This window comes from Lissotriton vulgaris, chromosome 11 (genome assembly GCF_964263255.1).
Source record: "Lissotriton vulgaris chromosome 11, aLisVul1.2, whole genome shotgun sequence".
Classification (NCBI taxonomy): Eukaryota; Metazoa; Chordata; class Amphibia; order Caudata; family Salamandridae; genus Lissotriton; species Lissotriton vulgaris.
Window position 1 is genome coordinate 1,063,493,354 of NC_141699.1, and position 22,925 is coordinate 1,063,516,278.

Sequence of the window (22,925 nt, forward strand, 5' to 3'; positions counted from 1 at the left end):
TGTTTTGGGGGCAGTATAGTTGCCCTCAGCCTCATAGCAGAGGGCCAGGGAGGAAGGGGGCAATTCTAGGGTCCCCCAAAGTCACTTTCCGCTCGCCTTTTCAAGGTGGGTGACCCCATGAAAGGGCAGCTTGAAAGCGGCATCGTAATCCCGATGGCGGAGCCAAGGCTGGCTCAAATGTCATTATGCGATAATCATTCCACCCACAGCCCCGGCGGGCTCTGTGAGCCTGTCGGAAGCACAGCAGAAACCCCCTGTGGGTTTCCCTCCTACCGCTAGTATGGCGAACAGCAGTCGGATGGAAACCATTGATGTCAGGTGGAAAGCCTCCCACTGGCTATTGGATGTTGTTCTGCCTGACATTGTGATTGGGCCCTAAATATTTCTACCTAACTACAACTCAACTTTGCAAATTTCTCCTTTTCTGTAGATTTTGGTGCTTTCTACCCTGGCCACGGAAGAATTGGTCCATATAAAGTGTTCTTATTTTATTTTATCATTTTAAAGCAGCTGTGTTGTAATTTGGTAGCGACTAGATTAAGCAATTGCAGACGACATGCTGTATTCAGCAACTATCGTAACATCGTGCAGACTCCATTTTGTATTTGTGGCAGCCATTTTGTCTGCCACATGTTGCCATGTGCTCATCATATGCTTTGTCCTACCTCCTTGTTAACTGCGCCTGAAATCTGTCCAGCAACAGGCTATATTTAGCATCCCCCACTTTTAGCATGCCCAGGCATGCTCAGTAGGGTCTGCAGCTGTGCAGCTGTTACTAATTAGTTCCAGATAGGAATGTGTTTACTGGTTTCTGAAAACTGTTAACTCCGCCTACTCATCGATTGTGCCTTCCAATATGCCCTTATATGTACATAAAACGTACTCTTGTATTTTGTACCGCATTCTTTGAGCCCCTGCGTGGGTATAAAAGGACCATGCTTTCTTTGTCCGGTGTGCTACTCTATGCAATACTGAAGGGTGTTGTGTGGACTATAGTACCACCTTTAAAGGTTTAATAAACTATGCTTTTGTATTTTCCAGTTTCTGTGCCAACATCTTCTTATGGTCTGAGGACTTTGTGCAGAGAAGGGCGAAACCCTTGCACTGACAGGCCTAGCTGAGGCTTGCTTACATCGGCTGTACAGTCTCCAATTTGTCTAAATCTGGAGCCATTTGATGCAAATCATCATATCTTACAAAGAAGCTGCTAATTTCACTTTCTGATTGCATTTTAGCATTAGGTTAATATGACGCAATGTACAGCTGTAGCAAATGATTATCTTTTGCATGGTGTACCTCCAGATCTTTGCCCTGACTATTTTTATTACTGTAGAACTACTCCTCATTGGCATACTTAACTTACTTGTAAGTCCTAGTACATGGTACAAAAAGTCTTCACTGCCTCTAGGGTAAATGTCATTAGTTGACTGCAGCACTCCTTGTGCCGACTACAGTGACAGTGTAAATCATGACTTCAGGATGACCATTGTTGCCTGACTAAAGTCACTTTTAAACTGCAATTCGATCTATCAAAAGTAACCCTTTGACAGATAAATGTACCTTTTAAATAATAATAAGTTACCACTAAGTAGGCCTTACTGCCATTACGGCTAGGTGTTGGTTTTTAAAGTAAGGTGTGTAGAAATGGGTTGTATGACACTACAACGTGGGCTATTACCACGTGTGCCATTACAACGCTGTTTTTACAACGCAAGTCGTTACAACGACTTGCGCTGTAAGCGCTGGATAGTGGAATAGTTTAATTTTCTATTCCAACTCCAGCCCACGTTACAGTAGGGAAGGTGTTGGAATAGAAAATTAAACTATTCCCTATCCAACAGCGCCCTCCAGTGCAAGTCTTTGTAACGACTTGCGTTGTAAAAGCAGCGTGATAATGGCAGCGCGTGGTAATGCCCGAGTTGTAAAGGCTGCTCACCGTAGAAATGTATTGTTAAATATGGCTCTACAGTGAATAAGCTTCAATAGCTTTTTCAGGGCCACAATTATCCTTATCACATTCTGTTTTACAATGCAACTCAGGTGTGTCTTCAGTATACAAATCATGCTTTATTCCATATCACTTATAATCACAACAGAGTAATGAGTTTAGTGCCTCCTCCATCAGAATATATGTATTCTCAGTTTCATTTGAACACAGCATGTGATAAGGATAATTGTGGACCTGTAGAAATGATATGCATCATGTAACATGAGCTGGACCGATCTTTAAAAAAAATGTTAAGAATTATTTTGGAAGAAAATCATTTTTTGTTCCCTCAAAATATTTTTTTTCTAAATTATCAAATAACATACACATCTGGACAGGCTTGTACTTTAGAAAGGACAGGACATGCCAGGCTATCATGTTGACTGCCAATAAAGTAGTACCAGTAGCAACCCTGTGGCAGGGGGCTGACACGCAACTGCTGGTGCGCTGCCATTTGTTGTTTTACCTGACTTCTGCTGACTACGAGCAGCTATGTTAATCTACCCTGGTCCTGCTGATTGCAAGCAGCAACCTTTACTTTTAAAACATCCTACCTCATCCGCTGAGTACAAGCGGGGACGCTCTTCTCCCGACTGCATCGCCGCCCGCGTGGTGCCTGGCCGCCTGCTGTGGTTGGTCCGCCTAACGGGCTCCCCAGCGGCCGCGGCCGCCATCTTGAAACGGGTTGGCCGCGAGCTAGAGCCTCGCCACACCCCCTCGCCATCCTCCTATTTTAGGATCCTCCCTTCCGCTCCCCTGTGATTGCTAAGCAGCCCTGTGGCAGGGGGCTGACACGCAACTGCTGGTGCGCTGCCATTTGTTGTTTTACCTGACTTCTGCTGACTACGAGCAGCTATTTTAATCTACCCTGGTCCTGCTGATTGCAAGCAGCAACCTTTACTTTTAAAACATCCTACCTCATCAGCTGAGTACAAGCGGGGACGCTCTTCTCCCGACTGCATCGCCTCCCGCGTGGTGCCTGGCCGCCTGCTGTGGTTGGTCCGCTTAACGGGCTCCCCAGCGGCCGCGGGCGCCATCTTGAAACAGGTTGGCCGCGAGCTAGAGCCTCGCCACACCCCCTCGCCATCCTCCTATTTCAACGGCCCCCATGTGTCAGCGCAGCGGACGAGCGCAGCGGGCGCGTCGTAGGCGCGCCGGAGTTGCGCCTGAGTTAAGCCCGTCTGCGCCCGTCCGCGGCCGACCGGGGCTAGGGGCTTGTTACTCCGTCCCTCTCCTCACGTACACCCGTGCCTCTCTCATGTTATCTCAAAACTACACAGGGTCGTGGCTCAGAAAGCCAGCAAGGCTAAGCCAAATCAGATAAAGGAACAACACAATTGCCAGTACTGGACAATATTATGAATATTTACACTGACCTGAACATAAATAAAACATAGAGGTCCATAAACTGATTATGTCACTAGTTTATTCGTCACTTTAGTCACTAGTGGAGTAATTTTTTTCAATACTTCTGTTTTTTTTAAATTTGCATATGTACAGATATAATACATTTAAACAAAGTGAATACAAAATACAATATACAAATATACATATTTACATCACATCCAACTCTCAAACTCATACACCCACAGTCATACAAAATGAAGAAGAAAAGTGCACTTCGAACCTAAATGTCAATAATAAATTCTCAAAACATGTCACTGATAACAATTTTTTCTAACCCAATTATTTTTGCGAGTATCAAAAGTTCTTTTTTCGAAGTGATCAGAAGTTCATGTCACTAAAAGTCGGTATTTTCAATTGACATAAAGGAAAATAAACATGGTCGACGCGTTTCGAACCCCCCACTGCGGGGTTCTCTTCAGGACCAATATGTTCTAAAAAGAATAAACAAAAAAGTTGTCAGGACTAAATTGTGATAGTCTTTACAAAAACCTCAGTGCCACCGCCTGGCAAAACCACCATCCTACCTTGGTCACTTATGGAGTAATCCAGGTCCGAATAAATCAAGGAATGGAGTGCTCTGAATAAAGAGAGACAACAACACCGTCTAAAACATAAAGTCTAACGAATATCGTGGAATTTAAAATCACGGGTGGAGGGTAAAGGCTTACCTAAGTTGCTGAGGCACAGCTGCAACCTGGGAAATGGGGAGAGAGGTGTCTTAAGTTGGGGCATGTGTTTGTGAGGGAGTCCAGAAACATGGCGTCTCTGTAGGTCAGGTTCTTACCTATATCGTGGGTAGTCCTGCCTTCATATAGCATCCTGTGTCACCATTTGGGTCCCGGAGGGATAATGTGCCGATCCGGTCACTGGCTGGGGAGATAGAAAACCGCGGTTAGAAGGGCCGGCGTTGTTGTGTTATCCTTCGTTAGGCTGGGCTGGGCTGGGGGTTGGAAGTTACCTTCTCGCAGCTCGATCCGCGTCTCAAACAGTCTCGGAATCTGAGAGTCAGTTCCGGGTTCAGATGTGCTCGTCTATGAGTGGCGGGCGCAGGGGTCACGTGGTGCGACATCCATCTAAGCTTCCCCTAATCCTTAAAGTGATAGTCCCCTGCTGCTGTCAGTAGCGAGATAAAATTCGTCTGACAGACGTCCAGGGTTTAACGCACTGTGGCAATTACAAAAAACCTCCCAAGTCTCTAATTGGGATGTCTAGCGCGGGGATGGCCAGCAAGGAGGAACGTGCTTTAACCGAAATTGAAGGGCCCTTCTTGGTGACGAGAGTTGCCTTACTGATTGATTTTATAAATTTCCGACATCTCATTAAGCCCTGTGGTTGCCGTGTTATATTTCATAATAAGCAACGCCTCGCGTTGATTCAGTGTACCTTCTATATCTCCTCCACGAGGGTCTTTTTGGACTTTTGAAATAATTGTCCACCTTAGGTCATCTTCCTTATGCTTGTTTGTAATCCAGTGGAGTACCAAAGGGGCGTTAGGTGTTTCCTGTTGCCAACGAACTTTCACAGCGTCTCATCGACCGTGGATATCCAAGTAAACTCCTAAAAAACACACTAAAACGAGTCTGGTGGATCCCTCAGGAAACCTTACTCCAAAAGAAAACACACATGGAACAGAAACGCACTGTATGTGTAATGACATTCAGCCCCAAGGCCAGTCAACTACAGAAGCTGGTTAAACAGAACTGGCATTTAGTCAAAGACTTACATGATGACTTAAAAGACCCACCACTATTCGCTTTTAAAAAAGAGAAAAGTGTGGCACAACACATTGTCAGGGCAGCATTACCCCCTGTTCCCAAAACAACAATAAGAGGAATGCTTGGACTACCTCCGGTAGTTGGCCACCATAAATGTGGCAATTGCTCCTGCTGTGGTCAAACAAACGAAGGTACTGTGTTTTCTTTCAATGGCATCCATTGGAAACATGAAGTGTTTACGAACTGTTTAACAAAAAACGTGGTATATGGGATCATATGCCCGTGCCCAAAACTGTATATAGGGAAGACCACTCAGGAGGTTAGACACAGAGTGACGCAACACAAGTCTAGAATACGCAAAGAAACACCTAACGCCCCTTTGGTACTCCACTGGATTACAAACAAGCATAAGGAAGATGACCTAAGGTGGACAATTATTTCAAAAGTCCAAAAAGACCCTCGTGGAGGAGATATAGAAGGTACACTGAATCAACGCGAGGCGTTGCTTATTATGAAATATAACACGGCAACCACAGGGCTTAATGAGATGTCGGAAATTTATAAAATCAATCAGTAAGGCAACTCTCGTCACCAAGAAGGGCCCTTCAATTTCGGTTAAAGCACGTTCCTCCTTGCTGGCCATCCCCGCGCTAGACATCCCAATTAGAGACTTGGGAGGTTTTTTGTAATTGCCACAGTGCGTTAAACCCTGGACGTCTGTCAGACGAATTTTATCTCGCTACTGACAGCAGCAGGAGACTATCACTTTAAGGATTAGGGGAAGCTTAGATGGATGTCGCACCACGTGACCCCTGCGCCCGCCACTCATAGACGAGCACATCTGAACCCGGAACTGACTCTCAGATTCCGAGACTGTTTGAGACGCGGATCGAGCTGCGAGAAGGTAACTTCCAACCCCCAGCCCAGCCCAGCCTAACGAAGGATAACACAACAACGCCGGCCCTTCTAACCGCGGTTTTCTATCTCCCCAGCCAGTGACCGGATCGGCACATTATCCCTCCGGGACCCAAATGGTGACACAGGATGCTATATGAAGGCAGGACTACCCACGATATAGGTAAGAACCTGACCTACAGAGACGCCATGTTTCTGGACTCCCTCACAAACACATGCCCCAACTTAAGACACCTCTCTCCCCATTTCCCAGGTTGCAGCTGTGCCTCAGCAACTTAGGTAAGCCTTTACCCTCCACCCGTGATTTTAAATTCCACGATATTCGTTAGACTTTATGTTTTAGACGGTGTTGTTGTCTCTCTTTATTCAGAGCACTCCATTCCTTGATTTATTCGGACCTGGATTACTCCATAAGTGACCAAGGTAGGATGGTGGTTTTGCCAGGCGGTGGCACTGAGGTTTTTGTAAAGACTATCACAATTTAGTCCTGACAACTTTTTTGTTTATTCTTTTTAGAACATATTGGTCCTGAAGAGAACCCCGCAGTGGGGGGTTCGAAACGCGTCGACCATGTTTATTTTCCTTTATGTCAATTGAAAATACCGACTTTTAGTGACATGAACTTCTGATCACTTCGAAAAAAGAACTTTTGATACTCGCAAAAATAATTGGGTTAGAAAAAATTGTTATCAGTGACATGTTTTGAGAATTTATTATTGACATTTAGGTTCGAAGTGCACTTTTCTTCTTCATTTTGTATGACTGTGGGTGTATGAGTTTGAGAGTTGGATGTGATGTAAATATGTATATTTGTATATTGTATTTTGTATTCACTTTGTTTAAATGTATTATATCTGTACATATGCAAATTTAAAAAAAACAGAAGTATTGAAAAAAATTACTCCACTAGTGACTAAAGTGACGAATAAACTAGTGACATAATCAGTTTATGGACCTCTATGTTTTATTTATGTTCAGGTCAGTGTAAATATTCATAATATTGTCCAGTACTGGCAATTGTGTTGTTCCTTTATCTCTCATGTTATGTCATAATCCCGCGCTTCCCCCACCTGAGTCTGTCCCCAGGCTGGTCTCCTTAGGTTTGCTCACCACCCGCAACTCATTTCCCGAAATAATAAGGCCATGCTCTACTCCAAGGCCCCTGGTCACGGAGCCCAGACCTGGTACCCACTTATCGACAAAACCCTCCCACCACTCCCTCTCGGTTTCCTACCTCAATACTCGGTCTCTGGTCAGTCACCAACTAGATATTTTCCATCTTCTGGAGTCAGAACAACCTGACATCTTATTTTTGACCGAGACCTGGTTAACAGATGATTCTGCTCCCGATATCCTGGCCGCCATCCCCCCCGGTTATCATATACTACAAGCTAATCGTGCCTCCGGCAAAGTCGGAGGGGGAGTTGCCGCTGTCTTCAAGCACCCGATCCGCTTCTCCATAGTGCCTACTACCAGCATTCCTCTGATAGACTGTCTGGTACTCAGATTGGAACTGTCAGGGTCCTCCCTTATATGTGTTCTGACCTACCGTCCCCCTCTATCTATGCCCAACTTTCCTGTCCAGTTTGGTGACCTCATTTCTCAGCTCACCATCAACAATTCTAATATTTTGGTTTTGGGCGATTTTAATTATTGGCCTTTGGACACCAACGAATCCCCCAGTTCACTGGCCTTCTCAGACCTCATGTCAGGCCTGAATTGCATTCAGCATATTCATTCGCCCACGCATATAAAAGGGCACATCTTAGATCAGGTGTGGACATCCGGTTTGGACATATCCGCCATTCTCGTCCTGCCATGTTTATGGTCAGACCATTTTTTAATCACATTTACATTAGGGACACCCAGGCCTACCACCAAGCCTCGAGAGACAAACTTCCTGGCCCGCAACTGGAATAGGTCAGACCTAAACACTTTTCGCTCTATTCTTAGCTCCTCAGTCCCCTCTACCTCTGATCCACCTGTCTCTATTGACACTCAGTCATTAAACCTTACCCGTTGGCTTACTTCTGCTGCCGACGTAGTAGCTCCCTTAAAACTAGTCAGAGCCAGACGCTGCCATGACGCTCAAAGGTGGTTCACCGAGGACCTAAGAGCTCTTAAATTAGGCCTCCGCCAAGCAGAACGACGATGGTGCCGAGGGTACTCCCTTGAGAACAAGGAGGTATTTTCCTCTTTACTCAAAAACTATAAAACCGCTATAGCCCTGGCCAAATCTACTTATTTTTCAAATAAAATTATGGACTCCACAAATAAGTCAAAGGACATATTTGCTATTGTAGAAGAACTATCCAACCCAGCCAGACTTACACCAGGGCCACTCCCCTCCCAAGCCCTGTGCGACTCCCTGAATGAATTTTTTATCGAAAAAATAGCAAAAATTCAATCCAGTATTGCTGCCCAAACTTCGCCTGTTCACCCCCTAACTACTGAGCTCTCTAAATACTCCAATTCTCACACTCTCACTACTATCCCTCCCATCTCGACGGTCATTTTCTCCTCGCTTCTGCACAAAATTTCCTCTGGTTCTCCTCGTGATTGCTGCCCTCCCTCGGTCCTTCGAGCAGCCTTCATCTCCTGCCCGAGCCCCCCCTGGCCCTCATTAACAACTCTTTGGCCACCGGGGTAGTTCCGTGTTCCTTTAAACAGGCCGAGGTGGTTGCCATTTTAAAAAAACCTTCGGCAGATCCCTCCATCTTGAGCAATTACCGCCCTATATCCCTTCTTCCCTTCCTCAGCAAAGTCCTGGAATCGCACGTTACCCACACACTCAGTTCCTTCATCGAGGACTCGTGTGTTTTAGATTCTAAGCAGGCAGGCTTTAGACCTGCGCATTCCACGGAGGCTGTCATTCTCTCCGTGTTGGACGAACTGCGCAGAGGGGCTGATGTTAACACCCGACAAGCCCTTGTCATTCTGGACCTATCGGCCGCCTTCGACACGGTTGACCATGGGATCCTGGTCGACCGTGTCGGAGAGGCCGGCATCCGAGGGACCGCTCTTGACTGGGTTCAGTCCTTCCTGACAGAACGACAACAAGCTGTCAGGCTGTCTCAGTTCTCCGCCACCCAGGTTGAGTTGTCCTGTGGTGTCCCCCAGGGCTCTTCACTATCCCCTCTCCTCTTTAATTTGTATTTAGCCCCGTTACTCCGTGCTCTCCGCGGGTTGAGCGTTACTGCGTTCAACTATGCGGACGATATTCAATTGATTTTCAATATTGACTCTTCCGAGGACTCCATCTCTACTTTCCAAAACACACTCTGCTTTATCAGTGACTGGATGAGCCTAAACCATCTGAAGCTTAACCCCGACAAGACTGAACTGATTCTTGTCGGGGGAGCCTCCAACCCCTGGCAACCTTCCATCTGGCCTGCCAGCCTTGGAAGCCCTCCCTCTCCAGTCAACTCTGCCAAAAGTCTGGGTGTCATTATTAGTAATGAACTCTCTATGACTCCCCAGATTAGTGCAGTGGTGTCCGCCAGCCATTTCCAACTCAGGAAACTCCGGAAAATATCTCGCCTACTTACTACCGAAGCGCTCACGTTAGCACTCCTGGCGTTAGTGATCAGTCGACTCGACTATGCTAACGCGTTGTACGTCGGCATCCCTGAGTATCAACAGAGAAGACTCCAGCTGATACAAAATCAGGCTGCCCGCCTGATTTTCCACCAGCCAAAAGATCAGCATGTCCGCCCACTTTTAAAGAGTCTTCATTGGCTGCCGGTATCCGCCCGCTGCAAATTTAAGTTGGGCTGCACTATCTTCAAGTCCCTCTCTGGTTTAGGTCCCTCTTTTATTTCTTCCCTTCTCCATTCTTATACCCCGTCCCGCAACTTACGTTCATCCCAAATGGCCCTGCTATCCGTCCCCAGGTTCAAGAGGAAAAAACACGGGGGCCTGAGGTTTTCTCTTCTGGCTCCATCCCTCTGGAACTCCCTTCCACTCTCCCTTAGACTTGCACCTTCATACTCTGGCTTCAGATCACTTCTTAAAACTTTCCTCTTCACTATCTCATACCCTTAGATCCTGTTTCACATCTTTTTTTCAGCACGCCCCAGCACAGCGCCAAGAAACCTAATGGTGTTAGCCGCGCTTTACAAATCTTTTTCAAATCAAATCAAATCAAACAGAACCCACCCTGAACCCTGCTGGTGGCTTCTGCTGAAGTAGGTCTTGACACTCCAGTGCTGGGTCAGCGGCAAATCCAATTCAGGGGGACCTAGCAGAGAAGGTATCTGGCCTTGTTGAGCCCTATTCGGCTACAACCTGCAGCCTTTGCTCGCTGAAAGAATCTGAGCTTCTTAAAAGTGACTAAGGTCCTTAGTACTAATGTGTCGGTCTGTGGACGGCTGTACCAGCAGTGGTAGTCGGACAGCAGTGAGCTCGGCAGTCTGACCACCGTATTAGGAGTTGGGCAGATTGTGTTTTCAAAGACTGCAACTGAACCACCGAGACCGCCACCACACCACCAACTGCTGGGTTCACGGTCGGGGAAGGGTGGCTGCCATATAGCGGGCCTGAAAAGCTCCACCACTATTCATGTTAAGAGTTCGCTTTCCGACTATCCTACCACGACAGTATGACCGTCAGCTTTGAAGCAGCCGTATCAAAGGATGTTGGGTGCATACTGACCCTTCTTCCAGGCAGTGTTCAACTTGGATCTCGTTTTACGGGTCCCCCCTTCACAGCAACATCTTCACCTCGTAGATGATGACCCTGTTTGTGGTGATTTACAGGTAAGTCGTCTTTGTACCACATACCCATTCCTTGGACGGGCCACATATGGACCCGACTCCGGCAATGCGTAGGTTGTATTTTTCCACATGTATCATGCATATGTGTGCATTGGAGGCATATGCAATCACAATGTACACACACAGGCATTGATACATATGGAAATGTAATCACTGGGGACCAGCAGAAGCAAGTAAAGTGCAAAGTGCAGAAACTGTAAAGGCAGGTAACTAGTTCAAATTTTTAAAAAGAACAATCAACAATCAGTAGTTTTAGGCAGTATTAAAATCATGCACCGTAACCCCCTTGGAGCGCTGCTTACATACCACTGTGTGTCTGTGCACACATGCCGGTTTTATAGTGTGTCAGCTGTATTAGCCGAAAATGAGAGAGCCAGGAGGAGGAGCCATGTCCATCCGCTCAAGCGGCAGGAAGTGCAGTGGCTGACAGGGACCAGCAGAAGCAAGTAAAGTGTAACGTGCAGAAACAGTAAAAGAAGGTAACTAGTTAAAAACAAATTAAATGAAAAATCATCTATCAGTAGTTTTAGGCAGTATTAAAATCATGCAACGTAAGCCCCTCAGCGCACTGCTTACATACCGGTCCTAGGGCAGTCAGATCGTCAAACTCATAACAAGGTCCTAAGCATGAATCTAGAAGTCTTCACCAGTCGAAGACAACAAAAGTATCTGGCTTGTGAGGGACTGTCCATGGTCACAAAATGTAATTACGGCCCGCTCTGAGCTTTCCTGCCAAAAGTCAACCGATTCACTGGGAAATGGTCCAACGGCAGACCGATCTCATGAAGCCCTTTCTAGCCAGAGCCTGCCGTCTTGCCCCACTGAAGATTTAGGATTTTCATCCCAGAGACTAAAGGCCAGATATATGACCATTAGAGATTGCAACTCAGAATTTGCAAATTTTAGCGACTCGCAAATTGAGAGTTTCATTCTCTAATGTATAACAGTGTCTGAGAAACTGTTTGTGATTCCCAAATGGGTCTCAAAGGACCTGCCTCATTAATATTCATGACGCAGATTGCATTTTTCCACCCATTAGGGTCAGCAGATGGGGTGCTCTTAAAAAACGTTTTCGATGGCAATCACAAAGGGATCCACTGGGGACCCTTTCCCGTTTGCGACTGGCTTGCCACCATTTTGAAATTGATGGTATCTGCAATTGTTTTGTCACCGCATTTGCGGTCATAAAACAATCTTACATCCCCCTGCGACTTGCCATTAGGAAGGGGCGCCATTGGCACGCCCCTTCCAAATAGTGACTCGCAAAACCTATCTTGCAAGTGGGTTACAGGTTACTAACTCTCAAAATAGGTTTGGTACATACTACAACCCTTTTAAGGAGGCAATCACTGACCGATTTCCCATTTGCAACTGCTAACACAGTCGTACATCTGGCCCCTAGTCCAAAGGTGAAACCTTTGATTGGGTAGAACCTGATTTCTGTAGCAGACCCATGCTCCATTGCAATCAGCCTCAAATCACCCCTAGATTCTGATCTACCATGACCAGTTGACCATAGTTGACGCATAACACTTTTTGCAGCTATTTTTAACTTTACATTTCTAAAAATGCATATCTCTGGTTCCCCCTATTGGACTTTTCTCTTTTTGTTTTCATTTTTCATTTTTTGGAATTTACTCTATTTTTCTAAAGTGGTTTGTGATTTTTATTTAGTTTTGTTTGAACTTTATTACTGTTTTGTTACTGCATTAATACGTTATGCATTGCTTCTAAGTAAGCCCGTTTGCTCTGTACCATAGGTATTAATTTAGTGACTTTAGTGGTGTCACCCTGACAAAGACTCTGATTATTACATTAGGGAGGTAGTTACCCCCCTCAAATAGTACCCCTTTTATTAGAGTAACCAATTGATTATCTTTAATAGAACATTGTAAGATACAGAAACACAATTTCTCACTTTTCTTTCATGTTTGTACTTGCTATGAAAAGTGCTTGATCCGTTCCTAAAAATGTGCTAATTTCATTCTCAAATGTTTGAAATACAGAGAAAAAACATTTGAATTGTATTCTGTGTTTGACTTTTTCAGAAACTAACAATGTTAAAAATGTACCCATTACTTTGAATTGCTGCCCCCTCTCCCAGAAGGAATCATTCATTGCGTTTCTTAGATTGTATTGGGTTTTGGTAACATTTCCACTCACCAGTTCGACAAGATTCTTCCTGTGGTCCTTGTCTGTGACATTGCAGACGGCTCCTGAAACAGAGAGGTTCTCTGACTTGAGCTTATTGATTGCTTTGTCCACGTTCTCCTGCTTCCGGCTGCTCACAACCACATGGGCCCCCTGTTGTGCCAGGCGACGGGCAACTGCAAGACCAATCCTGCAAGAGATAACAGGTCAACAGCTGGCAGACTGTTATAATAACTATTTCCCTATTCATATTTCACCCCCCCCCCCCGACCCTATAAAATAAGGTCCTTTGATATGGAACCAAATAGCCATGCTTACAGGTTTCACATATATTTGTGGCATTTTGCTTTTTTGCCTCGGGGGAGTGTGGATATGGTACAATCCAATGGATGTGTGGATGTGTTTTCCCATTTTTCTCCTCTGCAGCCAGGGTTCGTGCTTGATGCTTCTATACCCAGAATGTGGCACACGTGCACACACACACCCACACCCACACACACATATATATATATATATATATATATATTGCCACACACAAGTTGCCCTTGGTAGGGAAGCCACACTCGGGAGGGTTGAAACACAAATGCTGCCCGTGGCGCTGTGACAGTCTGCTCCACGCTATCCCTTTCAGCTTGCCAGACGCGTTTCGGGCGTGTCTGCCGCCCTTTCTCAATGGCTGCACAAATGGGAGACAAGACTTCTGTTCCACACCTGCATTTTATTGGAAGTAAATCAGTCCCGCCCATGTGGGCTGTTGCAAGGCATCATGGTTAATTAAGTTCCTGCACAAAGACCATGGGGGCAACCTTGTGTTTTTGGATAATATGCGGCTGGTCCGGCCGCGAGAAAGCCCCAGCGCTGTCTATGCGGGCCCGCTGCGCACACAAACTTTGGGTGCATGTGGGACAAAGGTGGCCTCACCCGCTTGGAGACTTAGCGGCGGGAGTGAAAGACTGGCAGAGTCCTCCTCCTAACGGGATTGACATTTTAAAGTGCAGAGGGAGCAGGATCCACTTGGTTAGAGAACGCAGAAGCCCTTTAGGCACTATTTGGAACTACCATGACCAGCATGCCTTGTACGCCCACATGGGCGGGACTTCAAGTTTGAATAAAAGCAGTTTGTTCTTACTTACCTGTTTCCCTCTTCATGCCGCCAGTGATCAAGGGCTCAAGGGAGCTCGAAACGCGTATGGCCAGATGAAGCACACGCAGTCTGATCGAACGCTGCTGCTTGCGGAGTGTTGTGCTGTACTCCTTTGTGTGTGGCTTTCTCATGGGGGCAACCTTGTGTTTTTGGATAATATGCGGCTGGTCCGGCCGCGAGAAAGCCCCAGCGCTGTCTATGCGGGCCCGCTGCGCTCACAAACTTTGGGTGCATGTGGGACAAAGGTGGCCTCACCCGCTTGGAGACTTAGCGGCAGGAGTGAAAGACTGGCAGAGTGCTCCTCCTAACGGGATTGACATTTTAAAGTGCAGAGGGAGCAGGATATATATATATATATATATATATATATATATATATATATATATATATATATATATATATATATATATATATATATATATATATATATATATATATATATATATATATACATATATGTATGTATATGTATATATATATGTTACCTACTGGCGGTCACCAGTAGGTAGTTATAGTTAGGACCTAGCTACCATAGGAAATCTGCAACATTCTATTGGGAATAACTTTGGCGCCGGTTGAAGAATTTGCGTGTAATTTTCCAAAATTTAGGCCAGCTCTGCTCCGCTCCTTCCCTGGAAGTTTTTGGGGGAATCATCATGCGGGGGCTGAGAAAAAAGGGGGGGTCCCAACACGTGTTTTCCCCATGTTAATTTCCATAGGACTATTAGACACGGCTACAGCCCGAACGGCTGAATGGAATTACACCAAACGTGGCAAAATTGTAGGGACTGGTACGCAGAAGTACCTTTTCTATATTTGGTGAACATTGCTCCAGTGGTTTGTACGAAAATTAACTTAAAAAACACATATATATCTATATGCGCGCTTCGAGCGCTTACAGTTACGCGTACCAAGGAGCGCACCCGGCGCGACACGCAAGTGCGCGAGCGGAAAGCTGATTGGCTCTCGGGTGTCTGTCAACATTCCAAACAGTCTGGAGTGTCCGCCATCTTCTGTCTCGGTAGAATCGAGACACAAGAGGTGAAAAAAAAGGGGAAATGATTATAAGGGGGCAGGGTAGACACCCCCTGACCCCTTAGGCTTTCTGAGGGGGGCCTAGAAGGACCCTGTGGTGAAAAAAAACTATTTTTTTTGTGGAAATTTTCACGGGGTAAGTACTGGGCGCGCTCCCATGTACGCGTACCCAGAGCGTACCACAGGGAAAAACAGTGAAAGAAAATAGTGTAAAATAAGAATTTGGATCGCTTAGAGATATGGTAGCTCTAAAAAGAGCTGTTGTGTTATGTGGGTGATTTAAGTACCTACAAGTAGGTACCGATGCTGAGTCTAAAATTCAAGAGAAAGACTCTTAGTCTCACTCGCTCCGTCCTCTCACTCTCTCACTCCTCTTCCGTCACGCTCACTCCCTATAACTCACCCACACTCCCTCACTTACCTTTCTTTGCTCCCTCACTCAGTCCCTTTCTGTCACTAATTCCTTCACTCCCTCTGTCCCCTCACTCCCTTACTCCCCTTGTCTTACCCTCACTCACTTTTATTCCCCCTTCTTTCACCCCTCCTTACTCACGCTTACTGCCCTTCTCTCACCCTCCCTCACCCCCATGCCCTTACTCCAATTCCCTCACTATCCCTCATTCTCTATCCTTCACTCCCCTTCCCTTTACTTTCATCCCCCACTCACCTTCTCTCAGTACCTTTGCTTCAGTCCTCTTCCCCTCTTTTCCCTTCCTTCGCTCCCTCACTCATTCCCCTTCCCTAACTCATCTTACTCCACTTCACTCACTCCTTCTGTCACTCCCTCTGTCCTCTCCGACCAGCTCACCACCTCCCTCAGCCAGAACCCACCCGCCAGCACAACAGACCCCAACGAAGCAGCCCGCAACTTCATGCAGTGGCTGACCGCCTGCGCCGATGACCTCGCACCACTGAAGAACCCTCCCAGCAGACCCAGAAGCAAGAAGGCCTCCTGGTTCACCGACGAACTCAAGGACTACAAGAAGACCTGAAGCACCCTCGAGAAAGCCTGGCTCCTCGACCAGACCACTAACAACATGACCGCCCTCAAACACGCCACCCGCAAGCACCACCAGCTCATCCGCACCACCAAGAAGAAATCACTGAAGGAACGACTGGACAACAACGCCCACAACAGCAAGAAACTCTTCAGCATCGTCAAGGAGTTCTCCAACCCCAGCACCGGCAACAACGCCATCACTCCCTCACAAGATCTCTGCGACTCTCTCGGCTCGTTCTTCCACCGCAAGATTGCCGACATCCACAACAGTTTCGGCGCACCATCCACGCACCCAACTGTCGAACCAACGCCCCCCACCGCCACCCTCCGCACCTGGACCACGGTGACCACCGAAGACACAGCCCACATGAGGAACACCATCCACTCCGAATCTCCGACCGACCCCTGCCCCCACCACGTCTTCAACAAGGCCGACTCCACCATCGCACCCCAACTCTAGGACGTCATCAACACCTCCTTCAACCCCGCCACCTTCCCAGAGAGCTGGAAGCATGCCGAGCTCAGCGCCCTACTGAAGAAACCAACAGCAGACCCCACCGACCTCAAAATCTTCCGCCCCATCTCACTCCTCCCTTTTCCTTGCCGCCTTCCTCGAGATGAACAGATCCCTTGACCCCTCGCAGTCCGGTTTCAGAGCCAACCACAGCACCGAGACCGCCCTCATCGCAGCCACCGACGACATCCAAGCCCTGCTCGACAACGGGGAAACAGCGGCACTCATCCTCCTGAACCTCTCTGCAGCGTTCGACACTGTCTGCCACCGCACCCTAGTTCAACGCCTCAGCAACATCGGCATCCAAGAGAAGGCACTGGAGTGGATCATCTCGTTCCTCGCTGGAAGAACACAGAGAGTCCGCCTCCCCCCGTTTCAATCCGAGGCCACCGAAGCCATCTGCGGCGTTCCACAAGGATCATCACTCAGCCCCACCCTCTTCAACGTCTACATGAGACCTCTGGCTGCCATCACACGCCAACACAACCTCAACATCATCTACTATGCCGATGACACCCAGCTGATCCTCTCCCTCACCAGAGACCCCGACACCGCCAGAACCAGCCTACACGAAGGGATGAAAGACGTCGCAGAGTGGATGAAGAACAGCCGCCTGAAACTGAACTCAGACAAGACGAAAGTCCTCATCCTGGGACCATCGCCCTCCGCCTGGGACGACTCCTGGTGGCCCCCAGCCCTGGGCACCGCTCCCAAGCCAACAGACCACGCACGCAACCTGGGCTTCATCCTGGACTCCTCCCTCTCGATGACCAGACAAGTCAACGCCGTCTCCTCATCATGCTTTCACACCCTACGCATGCTTCGCAAGATCTTCTGATGGATCCCGACCAAAACCAGGAAGATGGTCACCCAGGCCCTCGTCACCAGCCGACTGGACTACGGAAACATCCTCTACGCTGGAACCACAGCCAAGCTACAGAAAAGACTCCAACGCATCCAGAACGCCTCTGACCCGACTCATCCTGGACAACCCCCGACGCAGCCACATCTCCAGCCACCTGAGGGACCTGCACTGGCTCCCCGTCAACAAGAGGATCACGTTCAGGCTCCTCACCCGCGCACACAAGTCTCTCCACGACCTGGACCCCAAGTACCTCAACGACCGCCTGACCTTCTACACGCCCACCCGCCAGCTACGGTCTACTAGCCTCGCCCTCGCCGCCGTACCACGCATCCGAAGACCCACCGCCGGAGGCAGATCCTTCTCCTACCTGGCGGCCAAGACATGGAACTCCCTCCCCATCCACCTTCGGCTGACCCAGGACCATCTCGCCTTCAGGAGACAACTCAAGACCTGGCTGTTCGTGCAGTAGCGGACCCCTTCCCCCAAGCGCCTTGAGACCCTTCCGGGTGAGTAGTGCGCTATACAAGTGTTATGATTGATTGATTGATCACATCCTCACTCTCCTTCCCTCACTCCCTCTCTCCTAGCCTCACTCCCTCTGTCCCCTCACTTTCTCAGTACCCTTCCCTCATGCTTACTCCCTTTAACTCACCTACAGTCCCTCACTTACCTTTCTATGCTCCCTCACTCAGTCCCCTTCTCTCACTATTTCTTTCACTCCCTCTGTCTCCTCACTTCCTATCTCCCCTTGTCTCACGCTCACTTGCCATTATCCACTCTCTATCACCCCTCTTTCCTCAAGATCACTGCTCTTCTCTTTCCCTTCCTCACCCCGTTCCTTTACTCCGCTTTCCTCACTTATCCTCATTCCCCATGTTCACTTCCCTTCCCCTAACTCACCTCCCACACTCACCTTCTTTCAGTACCCCTGCTTCACTTCCCTTCCCCTCTCTTCTCTTCCTTCACTCCCTCACTCATTCCCCTTCCCTAACTCACTTTACTCCACTTAACTCACTCCTTCTCTCACTGCCACTGTCCTGTCACATCCTCATTGTCCTTTCCTCACTCCCTCTCTCTTAGCCTCACTACCTCCGTCCCTCATTCTCTCAGTCCCCTTCCCTCATGCTCACTCCCTTTAACTCACCTACACTACCTCACTTACCTTTCTATGCTCCCTCACTCAGTCCCCTTCTCTCACTCTTTCCTTCACTCCCTCTGTCTCCTCACTCCCTCACTCCCCTTGTCTCACGCTCACTTGCCTTTATCCACCCTCTATCACCAATCTTTACTCAACCACACTGCTCTTTTCTTACGCTTCCTCACCCCCGTTCATTTACTCCGCTTTCCTCACTTATCCTCATTCCCCATGTTCACTCTCCTTCCCCTCACCCACCTCCCACAGTCACCTTCTTTCAGTCCCCCTACTTCACTTCCCTTCCCCTCTCTTCTCTTCTTCGCTCCCTCACTCATTCCCCTTCCCTCACTCATCTTACTCCACTTCACTCACTGCTTCTCTCACTCCCTCTGTCCTGTCACATCCTCATTCTCCGTCATCAATTCACCCTTACTCACTCCCCTTCTGTCATTTGTTCCTTCAGTCTCTTTCTCCCCTTCACATACATTCGTTTTTTTTAAAAAAATACCAAAAAATATAAAGAATATAGCTCTTTTCGGAGAATTGGAGGTAGTTCTAAAAAAAACTTTAATTTTTTCTTCTTTTTTTTTTTTTTTTTTTTAAATTTTTACAAACGTTTTAAAAACATTTTTGTATTTTTTCCTGAACAAAAACAAAACTAGGGAATGCAAAACTGCTCAACAGGAGCAAATAAAAAAGGGAAAAGTTAATGGTGGGTGGAGCAGCGGTGATCTTGTCTTTTACAAGCAATGAGTTCCATGCTCTGCTCCCCATAACAAAGCAGTTCATCGCAGTCCATGCAGAGAATTTTGATGCATGCAAAGACCGGCTGTATATTCGGGATCAATCTTGCAGCTTGACTTCCCGAAGGTGTTGCTCCACCAGTCGAGGTGCTGCCGCCATCTGCTGGGGGATTGCGTGCGAGGTCCCTGACACTCTCCCTCGCAAAGTTATTGGGGTGCCTCCTCTCCACATGCCTGATTAAAGTGGCATTCCCAAAACTGTTTTTTTTTGTTTGGATTCCCTCTTGATAAGGCGGTGACTCAAATCTTGCAGCACACCTTTGCCGCATTTACCTTCTTTTCTCCTTCAGGGAAGGTAAAAAATTTCCAAATGAAATGCTCCTTGACTTTGCGCCGAGGAGGGTTCTCAGGCAAAAAAACATCTTCAGAGTCACTGGAGGATGGTTGTCTTCGAGCCATTGTTTTGAAATTGTAGAGATGCTGCTGATGATCCAAAGAACCCCTCTTGCTCTCTCCAAGTTCAAAATGATTGTGAGGGAAATGCGTGGGGGCATACAATATTTGGAAAAGAAACTATTATGAACCAATAAAAAGTGTTCTTTTAAGGTCACATGGCTTGACGCGCTTACGCTACGCACTCCGGGCACTTCCGGGGGCGCTTACGCGGCGCGTCACAATGATGTTTTACTTGATTTTCGGAAATATGTTTAGAGTCAAAATACGCTTTTTAAATGTAAAAAATACTACTTTTATGAGTATGCTACTGAATGTCTTGCATTATTATTTACTTTAAATACATGATTATATTTTTTTTCGCAAGCGAGAATAGCGCTCTCGCCACGTTTACGGGTGCGTTTACGGGTGCACGTACCCTGAGCGCTCCAGGGTAAAGAGATTTTTTTTAAAACACAGGAAAAATACATTGACTAATTATTGTTTGAAAAATATACATCATTTAAATAATTTAATAAAAATTATAATAATTAATAGCAATAAAAAATAGCTATTAAAAAACTTAATAATTCACTTTAAAAACCATGGGTTACAAACTCGTTACAGTTAGGAATTAGCTTTTAAAAAACCTTTGAAATTCACTGAAAAAACCATAGGTTTAACACTTGTTATAGTTAGGAATTAGCATTTAAAAAACCTTTGAAATTCACTGAAAAAACCATAGGTTTCACACCAGTTATAGTTAGCCGAACATTTTACTCATACAAAACAATTGGAATTCCCACGTTATAGTTAGTTGGACTCACGATAACGGAAGCGCCCGCAATCCACTGCTGATGATGTCATATATTACATCATTCATGACATGGTCAGTGACATCACTGATGACATCACTGATGACATCACTGATGACATCATTCGTGTAATTATACGATGCACCTCCTCACACTCTAATCTAACCTTTGATACACCCAGTGTTAAATACAGACTACCATTCTTGAAACCATTGACACACCAATATCAGTTACTACATACGCACTCAATGATTCCTAAGACAACACACACATCCCCTCATTCACCCATACAATCACTCATACATACAGTCACTCTTCAATACAACACTATCATATCCACTCATACACCTATACAGACACTCATATACTGCCACTCATCCACGGAGTTACTCACACACCTAGTCAGTTATGCAAAGAATCAATCACACTCCTATTTCCTCATCTACACAGTTATACACACTAAACCTTACTTATTCAAACATATACTAACACATACTTACTCTCTTTTACAATCACTGATACAAGTACACATTGATCCATACAGCCACTTACGCAATCACACGCTCCCATGTATAGTCATTTACATGTGCCAACTCTCCCAAGCACTATGTTTTACATATGTATTTACTTGGACATGTAGTACAGAGATATCCATTCACTTACCAACACACCCATGCACACAGTCAACCGCCCATACAGCTGTTTCCACATGCACTCTTGAACTCATACACCAAGTGAATCAACTGCTCACACATCTATGCACAGAGTCACACACCTCCCAGGCACCCACACACACACTCAGCCTCGCATACAAATACTTGGGCAACCAATCAATAACCCATATAGCCACTCATATAGCTACTGATCAACACATGCAACAGCTTACACAACAACAGACATAATGATGCACACATTCCGACAGTTTAGTCACTAACCCATGCATTCAGTAAGACACATTTAATCACTCACTCATACAGTCAGTCACGCACCTTCTAAATCCTTCATCCAGACACTTATACATGCAGGAGCTTGCTGCTTATTGGTTGCGAGCGCTGCGAGCGGTTGCAACTAGGAAGTGTTGGCTGACATTTTGTAATTCTGTTGAAGCAAGTAAGGGGAAAAAAGGGCGAAAAAAGTAGGAAAGGAGGGTAGGAGCACTGTAAGTGCTGTGGAGGAGTGTGAAGCGAAGTAGTCACTCCTACCGGTCTGAAAGTACGGTGTTGCTCAGAGTGACATGGTGATGAGATGATATGCTGCTCCACTCAGGTATGAAACCATGAGCTCATTGCTGTAAAATGACGTTCTCTGGTCTTTGTAGCATACGTGTGCAAGTAGTGTTAGTAGGCGTTTATACCACACAGGGAGTGGGAAGCGAACTACTGACCAATTTTGTGAGTTTATACTATACCAGAATTTGAATTTGAATTTGAATTTGAAATTACTTTTAAAGCGCACGTTCGCCAGCGGCTTCATGGCGCTACAACAAACAGAAACAGGGTGGGCTAGCCCATACAGGATAAATAATTCAGATTATGGGGGGAATAGTTTCATTAAAGGCTTTAGAAAACAAAAGGGTCTTGAGTTGCTTTCTGAACTGGGGGTAAAGAGTCAGGGTCCTAAGCTCAAGGGGGAGGGAATTCCAGAGGAGAGGGGCAAGGGTCGCAAATTTCGAGCCGCCCCATTTCTTCCTCCGAAAACGCGGGACCGTAAGAAGGGCCTGGGTGGATGAACGGAGGTCTCTAGTGGGGACGTAGGGGGTAATCTCAGAAGAGATGAAAGCTGGAGCCGTGCCCAGTCTCGCTTGAAAAGTGATGGAAGCCAGCTTGAACTGGACACGCTCGCGAACGGGGAGCCAGTGTAAAGATTTAAGGAGGGGGGTGACATGGTGAAATTTGGGTAATTTGAACACCAGGCGGGCCGCCTGGTTTTGGATCTGTTGCAACCGCCTAAGACTATATGCAGGTATACTGGCATACAGGGCGTTGCCGTAATGCAGGCGGGAGATGACCATCGCCAAGGTGATCAGTTTAAGGGCTTAAAAAGAAAAGAAACGGGACACCTTGCGTATAGTACGCAGTGAGAGAAAGGAAGAGGACACCACGGAACTGACCTGGGAGTGAAGAGTGAGTTGTGAATTGAGCTTAATACCTAAAGTTTTTACTGAGGAAGAAGGGACAGGTGGGGAACCGAGAGAAGGGGGCCAGAACAGAGAAGACCAGGGGCTGGATGAACCACCTGTTAACACCAGTTCGGTCTTATCTGGGTTAAGTTTTAGATGGTTGTGGTTCATCC

The 22,925-nt window shown here is 46.7% G+C and overlaps 1 protein-coding gene across 2 annotated transcripts in view; it reads right to left on the bottom strand.

Moving 5' to 3' along the window:
* Window positions 1-22,925, bottom strand: part of LOC147684077 (dehydrogenase/reductase SDR family member 4-like) — a 152,838-nt gene that overhangs the window by 83,733 nt on the left and 46,180 nt on the right. For both annotated transcript variants that reach the window (XM_086944945.1, XM_086944944.1), the window contains exon 3: window positions 12,963-13,140. In XM_086944945.1, the coding sequence (XP_086801071.1) occupies window positions 12,963-13,140 (178 nt within the window). The remainder of the gene's footprint in view (window positions 1-12,962; window positions 13,141-22,925) is intronic.